The sequence below is a fragment of the Argiope bruennichi genome, chromosome 9 (assembly GCF_947563725.1).
Source record: "Argiope bruennichi chromosome 9, qqArgBrue1.1, whole genome shotgun sequence".
Lineage (NCBI taxonomy): Eukaryota > Metazoa > Arthropoda > Arachnida > Araneae > Araneidae > Argiope > Argiope bruennichi.
Genome location: NC_079159.1, coordinates 67,788,202 through 67,807,673, shown reverse-complemented (window position 1 = coordinate 67,807,673; position 19,472 = coordinate 67,788,202). Strand labels below are relative to the sequence as shown.

The window sequence follows — 19,472 nt, the reverse complement described above, 5'->3', positions numbered from 1 at the left end:
GCAGTTTGCAGATGATAGTAAATCGAGTTGAATCCATTTAAATTGCTTTCATTCAAAATGGTTCAATGATAGTTAATAAATCTATAAAATCTTACTTCCGAAGTCACTACAGAAAATACATACAGATCTTATTAAATACGGTGAAACTTTTTTCCCACATAAATAAAGAATGTTCAAATTGCTTATTATGTTAAAGTAGTTAGCAAAATTTAAGCTATTAAGCGAAAAACATTTCTTACACTTCCGTGTAATTTCTTTAGCTATTTAATTATATACTTAAATCTACATTCCATAATGATCAAAAATATAACTTAAGATTCAGTATTCTTTACTTTTAATCTCACGTAAAGAATTCAAATTGTTCTTCAAAATTATAATATCTTTAATAACTTCTTTGTGTTTAATATTTTTCTGTTCTTATAACAAAAGTTAATTTTATTTACTCAATGTTTTGATATATGTTGCTCTTTTTAATTTAGTCATATAACTTTATTTTATTTATCTTATCATTATATTGATCACAGATTTTATTTTATAAACTAAATAAATCTGAAAAATGTATCTACTTAAATAAGCAATTTGTTTCATGACATTTTAAAATACGAAGATCCTATTGATCACATAATATAAACCCTTAGCAATAATTTCTATTTTTTATTACAACACTACATTTCCTTCTTAAAGTAAACTTCTGCTAAGCAGAAGATTGTTTTTTCCCAAAATTCATGTTCTATTGAAAGATTTTCATTTACATCGACATACATATTTTTTAAAATTCTGCAAATGAAGTATTCTTAATAATTTAAAAATTTAGCGAACGAAAAAAATTCCGGTTTATTTACTTAAAAAACTAATTTTTCAAACCATAAAGTTTTTAGGTTAAAATATTTAGATTCTTAGAGGATTTAAAAATCTTTATTTATGTGAAAATTTCTTAAAATGAGTGAAGCATTCTTAAAAAGTGTAAAACAGATTAGGTTTGAAAACACACCTAAAAATTGAATTTCCTGCAGTAATTTCTAAAATTTTGAATTGAAAAATTAACTTTGGTTAGAGTTTTTCATCATTAATATGATTTTTATTAACAGTTGTACAGGGTTTCAAATCCCTGCTAATTTAACCTGTTCAATATAAAAATCATTATTTTGTAATTTATTAAGATGGCATGCAACCTTAATAAGAATGTGTTTACATATACTTAAATATTAAGTAAATGTGAACTTACATGCAGCGCATTGGGATAATCTAAGACTTATAAGCAATTGAAAAGGTTTCTTGGACACTGAGGTGATAGGGACTTAAATATTCAGCTTTATATGATCAACAAAGACAAAAAATTCTAGACTAAATATCTGTGTAAATAAATAAACCGATTTCATACTTACATATCTTAAAACAAAGCAATTTTTTTATTTTCAAATACAACTTTGTAAAGTAAATTTAATGAAGACAGCATGGAACAGATAAATTTTAATCAAAAGAGTTAAGTTAAGGAATCTTATAGTGAATTACCGTAACAATTTCTTAATCAGGAATTCTTAAATAATTTTGAAAATTATGGATACATTTGGTGATTATTTTGATTTGCGAAATATAATTTTTCTAAACAAGGATAAATTTATTTTAGAAAAATTTCTAGAATAAATTTTTTCTCAATAAAATAGAAAATAGAAACAGTATTTAATGAATACTTTCTAAAATTTTGAAACATTAACGTTTGAAAAAAAAAATAAGAAGAATGATATTTTGTAAAATTCAATATTTCTGTCCTGTAAGAAGATAATGTTGATATTAACCAAATTCTCTAAGATTTTTTTTCGAATCTAATCGATTTTATGTGAATAAAAAAAATCATTACGTGCAATAAAATTACGTATAGCATTATTGTGCAGATTTTATTTAAAATCCATTATTGCGCTGCTTTTATTTACAGTCTCAATAAATTACGTGCGTTTTTTCTTAATCTTTAGCTGCGTTTGCGCATACTGAGCTATTATTGTAAGATTTTCATTAAGAATCTAGATTATTATGTATTGATTTTATTTGCAGTTGGAAATTCAGAATATTAGTATACGCAATCAGGTATTTTAAGAAGAAGAAAATTTTTGAACATTTAAATGATCAAATCATGTGTGGTATAAAATTCCTGTAACTAATAGTGATTATTTTCAATAACTTGAAAAAAAAGATCTTTGGATATATGGCATGAAAGTGAATAGTACTCAAACTAAAATTTGTGATTCTCATTGGTTCCCTGAAAAATAAACTTTATAATTTTATCAGATCATGTACTATTTTGATTATGTCTAATTTCATTAACAGATATCGTTTTGTGTAGTTCTCTATTTTGTTAAAATGGATTTTTTTTAGATTAATGCGTCCAGATCTAATTTTATATTTAATTAAATAAGCATGTAGTAAAAAACTACTAGCATAATGAAGAAGAAATTTCAAAATTTGCTATTACTTTTTTCACAAATATGTTACTTAATATTGGGATATATAATTAAATAAATATTTGGAAATATATTCAAAGGAAGTAAAAAGTAATAATAGATAATCCAGAATTTAGGTTCTATAATATGCAGGACTTTTCTTTCTGTGGGCTTCTGTAAGGACATGGTAATGACTTAAACCTTCATTATGATCAATTTACTCATCAATTCCATGCTGGAAATTAGAAGGAACGATGTTATTGTCGCTATTGCAGAATGTGAATGATTACAGTTATTTTTGACTGTCATTATGTAATGACGCTTCACAAAGGATTTGAAATTTAAACATATAGTTAAGCATGAAGCTATAGTTTCCAATTAGAAATTTGATACACGCAGGAAACTTTTTTTTTTACTTATAGCTTTTCTTGAATCAGATTATGACTTATTTAAAGTTGGATTCAAAAGGAAATCTAAGCTTCTACTTTATTCTGCAAATTGTAGAATACAGTTGAAGTCACTACTTTTAATGCTACTACTTTTAAATCACTAAACACTTAATCATGCACGTAACTGTGGTTATTCGAAGAACAGAATTTTCGACCCATTATAACATTTGTTATAGTGACAGACTATCAACGTTAATCGAAATATTTTTTTCGAGAGTTTCTAAAAATATATGTGGATGTCACAGTTAAGGATTTTAAGATGAGTTTTATATTATTTGGATTGCATTCCTATCAGTAAATACCAGATTAAATTGGAATTCTCTATTTTCACTGCTAGAAGGGAAAGGAAAAAATCATTGACATATTGTAAAAATAATATAAATTATTCATTAGCGGAATTTTCACTATAAACTACAGATATCATCTATGTTTCAACAATTATAAATGTTGTGGATTTATTATTCCGATATTTTAGGCTGACGATATGTTTACGAAATATTTTTCCTATATGATTACACTGAATACATACATATATATGCCTGAATATTTAAGATAAATATAATTCATATTAACATGCTTCTTTACAAAATAGCTATGATTATTTCATCTTCTCACAACGAAGAAAAATGCTTAATAGTCAGAAAGGACAAGACGCTGAGGGCAGTACCATTAAAATGACAACAATTTTCAATTCAGAACGCTGAATTTAAAACTTCAGCATACCAACTTTTTATCTTTCCCAGACCAAAACGGCATCGAAGCCCTCCCAGCAATCACAACAATGCTTTCACCTTGCCAGGAAGGATAACTGCGTAGTTGCTCGTATATAAATACCACCGAAAAACTTGAAGATATTTAAATCCATCTCGCATCATAGTCGGTCTGTCAAGCTGGATGAAAGTCAACAAACTTCGTGTTTAAAAATGCGAAGGAAGGCGGTTGTTAGCACGCGCGTCATAGCCACTTCTGGGGCCAATGGAAGTGCTTCGTGTTCTTGGCCTCATGCCTCTTGTTGAGTCACTGAAGTGACAAACAACTCAGTTATGTAGAGCCGATGCCTGGGCGGGGCTTTGTTCTCGGAAAGAGGCTGTGGTTTGCAGAAGAGGTACGCTGGAATGCTTCCGGCATGAGATTGGGATCGAAGAAAGGTATGCCATCCTCACTCGTCCCTTCACGCGTTTGTTCCCCCCTTTTTTTTCTCTATAGGTGTGTGCGGTAGATAGGTTCAGATAGAGTCGCTGGATTGAAACCGGTGATAGGTTTAGTGTTATCGTTGTTCATTCTTCCTTTGAGCGGAATTTTGAAAGGAGTTGTGAAATTACTTTTGTCCCCTTTCTAATTTTATGATAGAAATTGTAGCAATTTTTTTTAATGTCAGAAATTTAAATTTTAAGTAATTTTCTGCCGCTTGATAATGAATGTAACAATTTCAATAATAATTCAAACTCGATAATTGATTTTTTTTTTTAAATATGAATTGGCTACAAGAATATTCCAATGTATGTGTGTCAAGAAACAAGGTTTAATTTTAGTGATGGTTTCTCACTCCATCATGCTAGACAGATAATCTCTTTAACTTTATTGAAATCTCATGGAAAACTTAACAACTTGCCGATGAAAAAAGAAAAATCTAAAAACTTTAACTAATTCATGAGAATCAACAAAGTTAGCTACTTTTCTAAAATTTGTAGAATTTTAAAAATTCTAAATATAAATGTATAATTCCTCTTCAATTAAACACAAAAATAATATTTAACTTTAGAAACAACTTTAACAAATATAACTCTCAACTTTAATAAATATAACAAATAATAACTCTTAAGATTAACTAGCAGAAATTTGACACTCTAATTAAAATAAAGGATTTTTGATCAATTGAGCATTCATTCAACTAAAATAAACACGACTTTTTATTTTTAACATAATTATATTTTATTTATTTTTATTTATTTATATCTTGGAAGAAACGTTCATCAATTTTTACCTGGGATATTCATGTCTGAAATGCAGTGCAAATTTATTCGCGTGATTATTTATCGATATTAGAAACATGTAGACTGAATTAGCCACTAATAATAAGATACATTCCATTTTTTTATATCTTAATTTCTTCAAGAGAAATTAATATTACGAATTTAAAGAGATTTTAGGTTTGAACATTTGAGATTTAAATTTGTTCTTTTAAATATAAATTTCAGAATTTATATATATTTGGACTTGTGACTAAAAATATTTTTTGAAACCGTTTAACACAAACACATCTAGCTGCAAAATTATTCTACCTTCGGAAAAAAATTATAAATATGATTACCAATGCTCAAATGAGAAAATGCAGGTTTTAAACTGAATAATAATTCAAAATTGAAATTATTTTTAAAGATTTTTTTTATTTCTTCTTACTACACGACATGAAAGAAGCATTAATAAATATAAGCCATACAAACTAACAGAAAGAAATGTTAATTCCTTTTAGTAAGAAAAATTGTATATACATTTTAAAAATTTTGAATTCGGGTAAATTATGTATTAATTTCAGAAAATTCTCTCTCTCTCTCTTTCATCTACATATACCATGTAATATAATAGCATTATATAAATTTTTCATAAATGATTCATTACACAGTATATATAATCAATGGGAATTGGTTTTTCAAAGAATTAAGTATTCATTGACATTTTTTGTATTGTTCTTTGTCAGAACTGTGACTGTAATATATTTCTTATTTTACTTTTTTCTCTACATAGATTTCAAAAATAAGGTGATGTATCACTCTTAGCTAAGCAATAGTAGAAAAAAAAAATTTTTAACTTTTAACCTTTCCTTGTAGTATTAGTTTTTTTTTTTCCTTAAGAACTTTCTTAGAAAGAAAACAAAATGCTTGAATCAATATATTAAATTTAATGGAAGAATTATAGTTGAATATTTATTTAAAATTTTAATCAAAATACTTCTTTATTTATAAATAACAACTAACATTTAAATGTAAATTAGCTATATATCAAACTAAATAAGATACGAAGCAACAATTAAGTAAAGAAAATAAATTTATATGTAAAATCGTATATAATATTTAAAATGCAGGTTAAATCATATATTATTTCTAAGCTTTATAGAAAGTGTTTAATGGATTGAAATTCAAGATACATCTTAAGTGATTTGGAAAACATTTTTAAAACTTCAGATAGTTTAGGATATTTGAGTCACATTGTTAACAATTATGCCGAGTGAAATAGGCTTTTATTTAATAATTTGTCCTGTTGTGCTTAACTGAAACCTCATTTTAATTTTAATCTTTAACTACTGACTTGTTCAATTTTTTTTGAAACTGAAAGAATGAATATTTTTAAATATTAAGTTATTTGAGTATATCCTACTGTGCACTAGAACTTTTCATTTTTCCATTTTAAATGCAATATTGAATTGGTATTTTACTATAAATGAAAACGGCAATCACTTTTATGCATTTTAAATGGTTACTAAAATCACGTTTGATTAGAAATACAGATATTGTTAATTGTTTTGGATCGTTACAACATTAAAATGACTTAATTTTATCTTGATATATGTATGATTTAATAAATCTTTCAAACCGTACAATATCAACCATACTTTCTTTCAACTATGTCATAATTTATGCCTATGTCATAAACTATGCCTTTAATTTTGAAATAAAATCACTCAAATATAGTATCTTTGAACGCAATCGAGAAATTTCTTGGAAAAATAGAGATTATATCAATATTATTGGTAAATTTGTATAACATTTAAATAAATGACTATTTTTTTCAAAAAAAAAAAAGGAACAGGTTTTACTCAATAAAATATACCAAACACCGAATAAAAATTATTTTTACTCTAGATTGTTTTTTGTAGATGTATGTAGATGAGCGTGTTCTGTAATTATTTCTAACTTAGAGTTTTACTGGTAAATGCCTAACTTTTTTACATATTTACTTTTGAAATCTTTTATAAAATTATGTTTCAAGATATATTTATTTCTCTTTTGAGGTATTTCATATGAAGTTTTTATTTAATAAATTAAATTGTCAAGTTTCAGAGAATATATTAAAACATTTACGTATTCTTAGCTCATCAAGAGAGTACAAAAATAAATTGTGAAAAATGGAAATAAGCTATAATATGATCTAAGGTAATTGAAAATTATAATCTTTTGCTAAATTAAAGATTATGAAGAAAAATTTCAAAGTAGATAATTACATTTTTAATTTATTTTAATCTTATTGCATCTGATGGGTATTATATCTAGCTCTATTTTTTCCTGAATGCCTGCATTGCTTATTCACATTTATTTATTTATTTGAATTCTAATTTTTATGATATCCATTTATTTTCCATAAATATTCATTATGAAAAACATCAATAATCGAGAATTTAGCATTATTTGAACTTCTCAAATTCAAAAGTACCTTTTTTTTCGCTGTACCATGCTTTTGTTATAGTTTGTAACGCAAATTATGTTTGTTTATTCTATGTAAAAGTTACAAATCACCCTTATGGAGAATTCTCAGAGAAACCAAAACAGTGGCGAATTTCTAACAAAGCAGTCAGAAAGTTAATAGGGTTTTTAGGTTCAGAGGAGGACAAAAACAGGTCAATTAAAAGAGCTTTAATTACCAAGTAGCCAAATAAATATTTTTGCTAAAAGTATTAGGATAATATAAATACTTAATGAAAAATAATTGGTTAGGTTCTTATATTCTTCATTACATTCACTTAGGTATAGAATATTCTTAAACGTTGAATATTTGCTTTTAATAATATTGTGCACAAATGTGAATTCAGGGAAATATGTAGTCATAAGAAATAAATAAAAATTGATATATATTTACAAAGTTAATAAAAAAAAATATTAATTTAAACGAATCAGTAACATATTTGAAACGTGGTGAATTGTGAAATTAAATGGTCCCTATCATCCCTATCATAAAAAGATTGGTATCATAATGTACACTGCCTGTAGATGGAAAATATCTGCCACTGAAAGAAATAAGAATCGTATCGAGTGAGAGTATGGAAATTTTCATTCACAAAGACTAAATGACTAAAAGATCGTTCTTATGCTTCGTTGCGGTAAAAATGTTCGTTTTTACGATCCCGTGCCGAGTCATTTATCTATTCCAAATCTCAATTTCACAACAATCACCGTAAAAGTCGCAACGACAGAAAAATCTCTCCCCAAAACGTCCGCCGACAAGCGAGTGCGGCTTCTCTTTGGGGAAGGCAATACAGCAGACAAGGGGATGCTATTTTTACGGGATAAGACCAAGGGAGGGGGCAAGAAAGGGGGGCACCATTTCCTAAGGTCAGGGGCGCACCGGCTTTCTCCCTCGTTCTCTCCGAAAAAAAAATCGGGGCACTTTTAGGGGGTGTTCAAAGCATGTTTAGTGACACTACTGTTCGTAAGGCACGTGCTAGGCCCGTTGCTGAGATTCTCGTCTGAATTTTGGGGTGGAGTACTCCTCAATCAAGATTCCCATACTTCGAGTAGAGGGGAGATGGGATTTTTCTTTTTCTTCCCTTATGTACATAAGCTTAAATTTATGTTGCTACTTAGGGCTGCAAATTGGCTTCCACAGGATCATCCCCTTTTTTTGCTCTTTTTTCGTTTTGGGCTTGTTAATTTTTTGCGCTCACTTCCTTACTTTATTGCCGCAATTTTTTACGTCGTGACGCTCGTTATTAGAGACGTTGTCTAGTATTTATGTTGTTCCGCCAGGCTATTGTAGTGTTGTTTTTCTGTGCCAATGGGACTGGCTTTGAAGGACGTTGGTTTTTCTTCCCGAGATCAACGTTTAGGAAATTTTGGAAAGAAGGGGATTATGGAATCAATGAGGATATTTTGTTGTAACAGTGAGAACTTCAATATTTAGAGACATAGACATGCGTTTGTCAAGGTACCTCATGCTCTCATTATATTATTTTTCTGTTCACTGGAAATTTTAAGAGAATTGGCTTAAATCCTTGGATAAGTACTTTCTTTATAGGCTAAACATTATTCCTCGGGATGTTTTTGTTCAAGTATCCTAAATATATAAACTAACGAAAGATTCTCAATTTGAATGGTATTTTCAAGATAATTTTGCAAAGGAAAAAAATACTAAATTAAGATTTAAATATAAAAAGCATCGAAGTCTACTGGTTCAAAAGAGAAAAAAAAATATTTCAATATAATTTCGAAATATTAAATTTCGATGTTAAGAACAACAACAAAAAATCAGTGGCCTTCTATTATCAGTTATACCAGTATTAAGTTAGATAAGATTAGTAGAAATAATTTTTTGAATGCCCTTTCTCAAAAAGAACATTTATTTTAAGAAAGAAGAAGAACAATTATTTAAAATTAAACGTGAACAACATACATAGAGTAATGCCCTTTCTCAAAAAGAACATTTATTTTAAGAAAGAAGAAGAACAATTATTTAAAATTAAACGTGAACAACATACATAGAGTATTCTGATTGGTATAGGAATGTCTACACAATTGCAAAAGTTTCGAAATAAAAATTGAGGCGAGTAGAGATTTGACCACTATTGATAGCATATCTAGAAGTCATGAAATTTTAAATGAAAAAAAGATAGTAAAATTGGGGCAGAGATTAGAGATAGATGAATAGATCTATTGTTTTCTTATTTCTTTAAAAATATTAATAATTAGAATAAAAACGTATTACTAGAAAATAATAAATTTCCCTCTCCTCCACGAATAACACTTAACTGCACTATGATTTTGATAAATTTATTTTCCGTCTGTTATGCAATATGAAAGATCAGCCAATAATTCTTCAGATTAAATTTTTAATAAATTTATCTGAAGCTCTTCAGTTAAAATTAAATGAATTAAAATATTTGATTTAGTTGCAAGGAATGAATATTTACTAAAAGCTGTAAAATCTTTCCTTTCTAACATTAAACACATTCAAATCGCTTGAATATGAAGGTCAGTGCATATTTATTTCTTCCATTAAAATGTAGAACTTAATTGTTAGGTTCCGGTTTGATTTCTATTTTTTTATATTGGTTAACCTCGACAAATGATGTTAACGATTACTATAGCATATACTGGGATCACAAATTACCATATATGATTCCTATGAAATTTGAAAACCAAGATATGTCCGTCTATATCCATTACTTTTGATCATTACTAACTTGAGATATTTGTACCAATTGCAAAATACTGTCTATGAGAATTTCTTCTGTTCCATAGGAGAAATATGGACGAATTCTTATTATTATAGCTGATTTCTTTTTTCCATGTTGTATTGACATTGACAGTTTACTTTTATTTAATGACTTCCTGAAAATATTATATTTTCGGATCATTTTATCATATTTTATTATTTATTATATTTTGGATCCTTTTGTTCATGTTCTTTTTTTTCTCACTATTTCTACTAAAAAAAGTGAACTCCAGAAAAAACATTTCAAAAGTAGATAATAAAAGATTGTCGATTTCTGAATTCTCCTATGATTAGAACAAGGACAATAAGTTTCACAACTGCAAAATCACCGTTTTCCTCTATTTATTTGTCATTTTAATATCCGTACTTGCCGATTTTTCGTACATTTCTATACTGAAAATGAGAAAAAATTCTAACAGCAATTTCGATCAACATTTTATATTATTTCAAGGAAAAGACAATAAATTTTCGCTTGCAAGATGTGGATATAGGATGCGATTGAAGTGTTATTTACATATTGAATTCAATGTGATAATCAAAATTTTAGTTACAAAAGTTCGGCAAAAATTATCAAAAATAAGATAATAAATAAATTTTGAAATTATTGTAAGGGATTATCCTTATCCTATCCCTTCAAACTCATCCAAATAAGCTACAATTTATTTGAAAGTGTTACTTCCGTTTTAAAATACTCAGTTATATTTTATTATTCTTTTCAGTTATAATTTTTTAAGAATTGAATTTTTATTAAATATTGTTAATTTATTAGAATTCATATTTTTTAGTCTTATTTTTAAATTCATATATGGAAATTCATAACTTCACGTAGTAAAAAATTGAATCTATTATATTAAGACAATTACCAAATGTTAATCATCTTAGTAACAGATAAGCATTTTAAATAAGTTCTTAAAAAATAATTTTCTTTTGTAAATTTTGCATTTATAACCACTTTTTTTTATATTATGCGGCAGGACGTCTTATCTTAATATCTTGCAACTTAGGTTCAAGAGTTTTGCACTTCTTAAATAACTGTTGGGAGAAACTGTTGTCTTGTTACAGGATCTTAAAAGTTGTAAAAGATCTTGTTAAAAGAACTTCGAATGACTTAATCTTTATGACCTTTTAGGAGTGAATAGAAATAAAGACTGATATTAAATATTAAATGCTTTCTTTCAAAATATAATTTTCTTGGTGAAATTCACATATAATTTTTATCCAAACTACTATTACTTTAATTGTGTCCATAGACATGTTTATCATTTTATAAAAAAATAAATAAACATTTTATGCATAAATACGTAAATTATTTAAATACTTTTCATTCATGTTTTTCAGGAGGCAACGGAAGCTTTCTTGGTAGAAGGAGGGGTAAATGCAAGTGGTTCAACGTAGCCAAAGGATGGGGTTTCATCACACCCAGCGATGGAGGACCGGATGTTTTTGTTCACCAGGTCAGTCTGCATGTTTGCTGCTGGTTTTTTTTTTTTTTGTTGTTGTTGCTTCCCTTTCCAAGACGTTCCATTTTTACCCTATAATTGGATATCGACTTAATAATTTTTTAATTGATGTTTAAAACAGATAATAATTTTTTAAGTGTAGAAAAGCCCTGAAGTGTTCTAAGTGCAACTACGGAAAAAGGCAGCAAGTCGATTTGTAGTCTTCAATATTTCCATTGCATTTATATCGTCACACGATTTTCTTGCATTCGATTTTCTACCAATAGCAATAACATTAATGTATTTTATTTCGTTATAAATACAAAACTCAAATATGAAACATATCTATTTTTCATCAATGGAATATGATTTTTTCCTATCTTCTTTTCATTTTCCGTTTCTATTCTTTCTCTTATCCCACTCCCCCTCCCCCCGTCTCTCTCTTTATAAAGTAGCTTTTTTTATTATTAAAATTTTTATGATAGCATTTGGAATATACATTTAAAAAATTTCTATTTCCAATATGGTTTATATACAGATATGGAGCTGATTTTGAGATAATATTATTTGTAATTTTTGAAAGAATTTTATTTTTTTATAAAGAGCATTTAAAGTGTTTTTAAAAGAAGCTTAGTTCAATTTGAGATCAATTCAATTTCAATTCATATGGCAATATTTTTTTCTTTTATCTCCTTTCCAAAGTGAAATACTTTTCTTACGCTTGTAATGAGTCATCCTTGGTTTGGATACTTAAATTTTGTCGTTGAAAAACCGGCTATGATATAGAATTTGAAATCATGGATTCTTCTTACCTAACGATATACGACTGAAATATTAAAAATGACCTGACAGTTAATCATCTTCATTTTCCAAGCTATTATTCAATAAAAATTACCAATATTTTTTCCAGATTATTTTAAGACAAATAAATAAAACTATACTTTAGATATTCTTTAAGAATTTATCATGAGTCTAAAGGAAGTTTTAATCTTAAATTTTGCTTCGTTTCTCCAAAGAAAAATTATAAAATACAAATAAAATTTGTATTTGATTCAAAAACTATAATATCTCATATCTGAATATTTTGTTATTATATCTGAATATCTTTTATAATTTCATTGGCATGAAAATTTTTCCTTATAAAATTACAAAAATGCTAGTTTTTCATTCGTAGAAATGTTTAAAAATATTTTGTAGTAATAGAATATGTTGAGATAATAGAAAGAAAAATGTTAAGATAATAGAAAGAAAAAAACACTGTGTGCGAAGAGCAATCTCTCCACACCTTCGATCAGCAGGTGCGCTAGCACTCATCAAATCCAATAGCGTCGCCATCAACTCCAACGTGAGGTCATTCCGCAGATCATAAACTGACCCTCCATCGAAAGTGGGAATCCCAGGACGTGCACAACAAAATGGCCACGGTTGTTAAAGCTCTTCTCGCTTTTAATCCAGCCGTTAGGTAAGCCACCGCACTTGATCGTAGCGGCGACGATTTGTGGTAACAGCAGCCAATTGATGTAATGAGCGAAGATCTGACTTTAAGGAATCTACCAAAATGAAAGAACACGATTCAGTCAGGGGGAAGGAAGGAAAATGAGAAGTTTTTTATGTGGCGAGAGCTAAGAACAAGCTCTGAGTGTTTTCCAAGTGGATTAATGCTATTTTGCAACTCAAAAAATAGAAATTGGTCATGATTCCAAGAATTCATCAATATTTATTCACAGACATGTGTAGAAATTATTGAAATATGGAGGAAAGTTAACATTATTGTAATTTAATTTAAAATGATTATAAGCGAATCGTAAGTTTAGTAAAAGCAGAATATTAAAAAGTTTGCTGAAAAATTAGCTTACCTTGTATATTGACCTGTTTATCTCTTAAATATATTACTATTTCAAAGTTTTTTTTTCCCACTTAGAAAAAAAATTATTTTTTTTATGTAAAGAATATGAAGGTGTATTACAGATCATCAAAATATAAAATTTCTTCAAAATTATTAATTTTTTATGTGTTAATGTATTTCTAATAAACATTTCTAATAAGTGAAAGAAGTGCTGATGCGTTTGAATCCAAAAAACTACTTTGAATAACGAAGATTTGTACTTTGACCTCGCATAGCATAGTTATTATTGGTTTATCTTAAATTTATTTAAAAAAAATCAGGTAGAATTTACCCTTGACTTCCCAACTCCCTAACTATGACTGAATGGCCGAATCACAAATTAGTGAATTATTTTGAATTTCTCGGTGATAATCATTAGTATAACTATTTAAATATGATTTTCGTCAACTCTCCTTCATAATCATAGATCAGGCCAAGGATATTATAGTTACTTTTAGTAGTCAAAGTTAAGATTAATGTACATTTAAGACTTCATAAAATGTGCACTACTTCTTTATTACGTATTTCCTTCCTTTTACTCACAAGCTTATTGAGATTATTTATTAAACTCAATGAATATATTTTTCATTCACAACTCCGACAAACTGTTTCACAAATTCAACACAATCTACCAGATTCTTTCCCCTTGCTATCTCCAGGGATCAGTTTCATGTAGGGATGACTTCGCAACTGTGGCATAGAAGAGAAGTCAACATATCCACGACTGTGTTTGACTTGTTCCAACTAACACCGGTAAATTGATTTTACTTTAGACTTTCCCTCGGATTACAAGCTTTCGCGATTCGCGATTAATTTATTAATTCTGTTTGTTTAAGATCAAACCACCCCACTCCCTCGCCGAGACTTTGTTTCCTTTTTTAGTTGATCGACGTTTCTTTAAATACTCGCAGCTCCTACTTTCATTAATAATTCCTGATAGATTTTTCTTTTATTTTCATTTGATTCAATTAATTTCTCTGGATTTGATTTTGTTTTGATTCTTTGACTGATAATTATTTTTTACTCTCACTTTTCTTTGGATTAAACTTCTACGGCCAAGAATTTTTCCTATTTTTGTATTTTCACTGAAACCTTTATTCTTTTTATTTTTCGAAACTCGCTTGAGATATTATCGTGTAATCAGCATTTTCTTTTAACTCTATTGTCTAAAATTTTCAACTTTTTTCAAAGCAACTACAAATTTTTAAAAAAATTTCTAATAAAAGATTTCAGAAAAATCTACTTCTTCACATCGTTTCAAAAACCTAAAAATTTACGAATCCTAAAATAATCACTTTTCTTCAAGGTATAATTTTTAGCTTGAAACGTTTGAAGTAAATTTCTTTGCTTTTTTTTTTAATTTTATCCCTTGCGACCTCTTTGTTCATGAGAAAATTTCTTTTGTAATCTCAAATATAATTGCGAATAAAAAAAAATAGCATCACACATTGACATATCAAAAAATGCATGCATGAAAAGGCATTGATAAATTAAGGGAAAGTTTTTTTTAGATCAATCAGCTTGGTATTTTAGAAAAGTACTAAATGCGCACTCTAGATCCACAACACGAAGCTGCGAAAATGTTACAGAATGAGTATATGATAATAAATATGTCTTATAATTCTTTTAAACATGTAAGTACTGATATCATATTTCATACATTATCCTTCAAAATCACCCACCGTTAAAAAGTAAAAACTGCCATCAGCTTTTATATATCTATATCAAACCTACGGAATATTTTTACAACTTCCAAATTCTGAAAACAACCAAATTTTAATAAATTTAAGCATTACAAAGCCTATAAGAATAAATTAATTCAAGCGACATGCTCACGGGATGACAGTTTTGCATTTTTGCTATGATAATATCAAAAACATTACTCATCCAGAGCTGCTTTCTACCATTATCCATCTATCGAAGCTACCCCACAAAGAGGGTCTCCGAAGACTCCAATCCATCCAATTACGGCTTATCATCAGGACTATCATCCGTAGGTGGCAAAAGAGGGGGGCACAATATCTTGTACGATCAATGTCGATAAAAGCATTTTGGTAGAAAACACAACAGGATGTTTGTAGACAGATCCTCTCATTCAACAAAATGTTTCAACGAGATAAGTTCGCGCGGCCGTAAGCAATATATACAACTTTTTGTCGAAACTTTTCTAAACATAACACAGTATATATCAGACAGTTGAGATAAAAGTAATAATATCTTAAATCATAAATTTTATAATTAGAATCTAATTAAGAGAGGAAAGTTAAAAACGAAACTAAATTTAAAGAAGCCTTTTGCCAATTTCCATGTTGACGACTCTGTCTCACATGTTCTTTTAATCATTATTAATTCTTTGGTAATATGTAAAAAAAATGGTGCTGTTCTTGAATTACTGGGACTTTTATTCATCCTGGTACTTGTCTTGCTACTTTCTCGTATGGGAATATGCAAAGAGAAAGTATTCAAAATATTTGATCAAAGATTTCAATGGATTTTCACGTTTTTACCTCCTCAAAATTAGAAAAATCTTCTTTGGAATTATGCGCTTCTGACTAAACAGAAGAAAGTTGTCATATGAGCTAATTATCGTAATTTCAGATTCTTATCAAATCTGAGAAATATCCGTTGACAGGAAGCTCAGCTGCCTCTTCGGCTGTGTGCACACAAAAGTGATGATTACAATTTGACAAATCTTTAGAATTGTTGATCTTTTTCAAAAAAAAAAAAATGCAAAACAAAGAAGTGACTATGAATTGACTGTCATTGTTATGTAATTGAGATATGTTTTTTAAGTTTCGTATACTTTTCTTGATATTTGAATGCTGCTTTTGATGTTCAATATCCTCAATTATTTTTCAGTTTACAATTAAAAGTTTTTTTTTCTATTTTCTTTCAGAAAGCAGACGAATAATAAATAACTAAAATTTTTAGAACAGCTCTTAATAGGAAAAATACATATAAAATTCTTATAAAAACATTGCATTACGCTTATTTTAAATTTTTTAAATGTAAACTACAGCAATTTTAATAAAAACTTTATCGATTTTTCTCTTAAAAAGATATCCTGATTATTTTTACAGAATCTTTATTTCCAGATTCTCTAAAATTAGCGAACAACATTTGCTTCAGATTTTATATGCATAACTTATATTTATTCTGATACTTATATTACAAATGTTGTATTCATTTGATCTCTCCAGGAAAGGTGAAAAATATTTTCTAATAAATGCCGCCAGTTGTAATTAAGGAAAATTCCAAAATAAGGGTAATTTAGTTCTTAAAAATAATGGTTAGTTCTCTGACGTTTTATATAAAATGTGCATGATCCTTTATTGAATCCATATTATTTTTAAATGCTCTTAAAATGAATTATTTTAGCTTTTTACACATTATTGATGTTTATAATAGTATTATAAGCTTGTCATTTACAGTCAGACATTATGAAAAAATATATCCGCTTAAATATTGCTTTAATCATCTAGCAAAAATCAAAAATTAGGGTTAATTTCTTTGATGCTTTTTTCTAAAACTGACTCGAATCCTTGTAGAATTTAGGTTTTAAACTCTCTTGAACTGGCGAAAAACGTTGGTTTCAGATTTCTTGCATACTTTTGCTGTTCGAGTTACCAGATTGCTCTTCATTATCAATAACAGTTGCGGCGGCCAGAATGATTTAAAAAAAATAATAACGCATCCTCATAAATATTGACACAGTCAGTTAGCGAAAGTCTAAAATTAAGGTGTATCCACTGCTGTCGTTTCTTCATGGCTCAGGAAGGCAGGATAGACGTTTGTCGTTGGACCGTCCCCTGCCATGGCAGAAGAAAACACAAACAGACACAACTGAATGCTCGCGATTACTGTCATCGAAAGAGACAGACAGACAGTGCATGGTTTGAAGCGTCTGTCCGTACTTTGTGTGCGGACTTGCACAGGACGAAAACAGCTGCTAACAGCTGAAGAAAGATTTTTATGCGCTTGTTGTTGACGCGGCGCATCTGTTGTATCATACCTACCTACCTACCTACCTTTCCTCTATCCCCCTCCCTCCCTATTTTTTCTGCGGGGGTGCGCTTGGTGGCTGCCAAAAAACCAACAAAGAGAAGAGATATATGCGTGTAAATGCACAAACACACAAGTAAATGGGAAGCGACTGTCAGCGCGAGGGCGTTATGTTTGACATTCTTTTGTGCGCTTCTTTCTACCGATTTGGGAAGCCCACAAAAGATTTGAAACGGAGGTTGTGGAGCCTGCAGTTGGATGTATCCATATTTCAATAATATCGCTTGGTAGTTGATTTTTTTTCCCCTTTTACTATTGTGATTTGCATGAGGTCCGGTTTCGCACACATAAATTTGGGGGATACAGCATTTCATAAATAAAGTTATCTTCAAATAAAGTAAAACAAAGCAAAGTATTTAAAAAAAAGAAAAATAATGATAAAAAAATCAAAGTTTTTTTTATAGAAATAAGATAGAAAGAAATTCAATGTTAATGATGTTTGATTTTCTTTTTTCAGCTTTCCCAGTCCTTTGCTCCTTTATTTCAGACATCTTCTCTTTTATTTTCAATATTTCGTTCATTTTCTGTAATTATTATTTAAATATAACATCAATAAAATTTCTGTTTTTTTTTAACATTTAGGTAAATGTTGTTCTATTAAAAAACAGCAATCTAGGAGAATGAATAAAAATAATCGTAAAATATATTGACATTTGTCATAATATCTATTAAGAATTAAAGAAAATATATAAGGAGGGTGTGGTGACAATCTGTAGATCAATTCCTTTAACTGAGAACTAACAAATTCGACAGATATATACTACAGTGAGTAAGAATATACATTTAGAAACGAGTTTTTTGTACCTTAGTTTATTAATATTTAAATAAGATTTTGGCATTTCCCCATGATATTAGGAATTATTATACAAATCTAACAAAAAAAAAGAGTTTAAAATTCGTGATATTGACATTTTGATGATGCCAATTCATTTTTAGTGTAATTTTTTTCTAGATTTATTGTATAAATTTCGATAATAGTTGTCATGGTTGCAAAGAAAATCAAACTGTTTTTATTACTTAATCTATTATTTAATTACTTGATTTTTTCTAGTTTATACGAGAAATAAAAAAGAGAAGTTAGAAATACTTGATACAGTTGGAAAATTAATTATCACTCAATTAAATTTTGATGGTAATATGATGTCGAGGGGCTTAACTCCAACAAAATGGTTCATGTGCACACAGAACAAAATGGACACTGGCTATTAAAATAACACGACTTAAAGTTTATCACAATAGGATGCTTAAAACTCTTTCTTCAGGAAAACAAGAACTGACTATGCAAAGGAGATTTAACTGAAATAAAGTCTTGCCAATGTTCCCGGCGAACCAACTGGTCGTCAAAGGCGTTGCATTAATTCTTTTAGTATTTCTTTTAATATGGGGTAATTATGAACACTTAGTATGTTTTTCTTACAGTTTTTTAAAAGTAACAAACCTGAAATGAATTTTAGGGGCAAAAAATAATTCATTTCTTTAAAATGTTGATCTTTCAAAAAATATATTTTAGCTTTCTTTCAGTAAATATATTTTAGCTTTATCAAGTTTAAATTCCAAATACTATTTCAAAGCCTGTGCTGGAGCTTAACTCTGAAAATTGGATTCTTCCTCGTAACTAAATAAAAGCCACTCGTCTATCTGAATCTTCTATAAGATGTGAAAATATTTTTTATTTTGATGTTGAATTGTGTTTCTTGAAATTACTGGAAATGTACTCAGAATTCAGATATTTTTAACAAGTAATTACAATAATTGTTGATAATTAATATCAATAACGCTACAAAATTGCAATCACATTTGAGTGAGGCTGTTTTTTGTTTGTTTGTTTAATCTTCTTAATAATTAATTATGAAAACGTATTATAGAAACAGTTGAAGATGTTTGCTCATAAACGGACTGTTAAAATAATTACTCTCTTATTATTTGCCTTCTTTTTTTTCTTCTTTTTTTTTCAACGTGTTACTGAATATTCACAAAACATTTTAGAAAGAAACGAAAA

General features: G+C 28.3%; 1 protein-coding gene across 3 annotated transcripts in view; it reads left to right on the top strand.

Annotated features, from left to right (window-relative positions):
* The window catches only part of LOC129984204 (protein lin-28 homolog), a 241,009-nt gene that overhangs the window by 87,046 nt on the left and 134,491 nt on the right, over nucleotides 1-19,472 (top strand). For 2 of the 3 annotated variants that reach the window (XM_056094027.1, XM_056094025.1), the window contains exon 2: nucleotides 11,426-11,541. In XM_056094027.1, the coding sequence (XP_055950002.1) occupies nucleotides 11,426-11,541 (116 nt within the window). Of the gene's footprint in view, nucleotides 1-3,977; nucleotides 4,033-11,425; nucleotides 11,542-19,472 lie in introns of those variants that run through there. The other variant, XM_056094026.1, reaches the window with a different exon arrangement.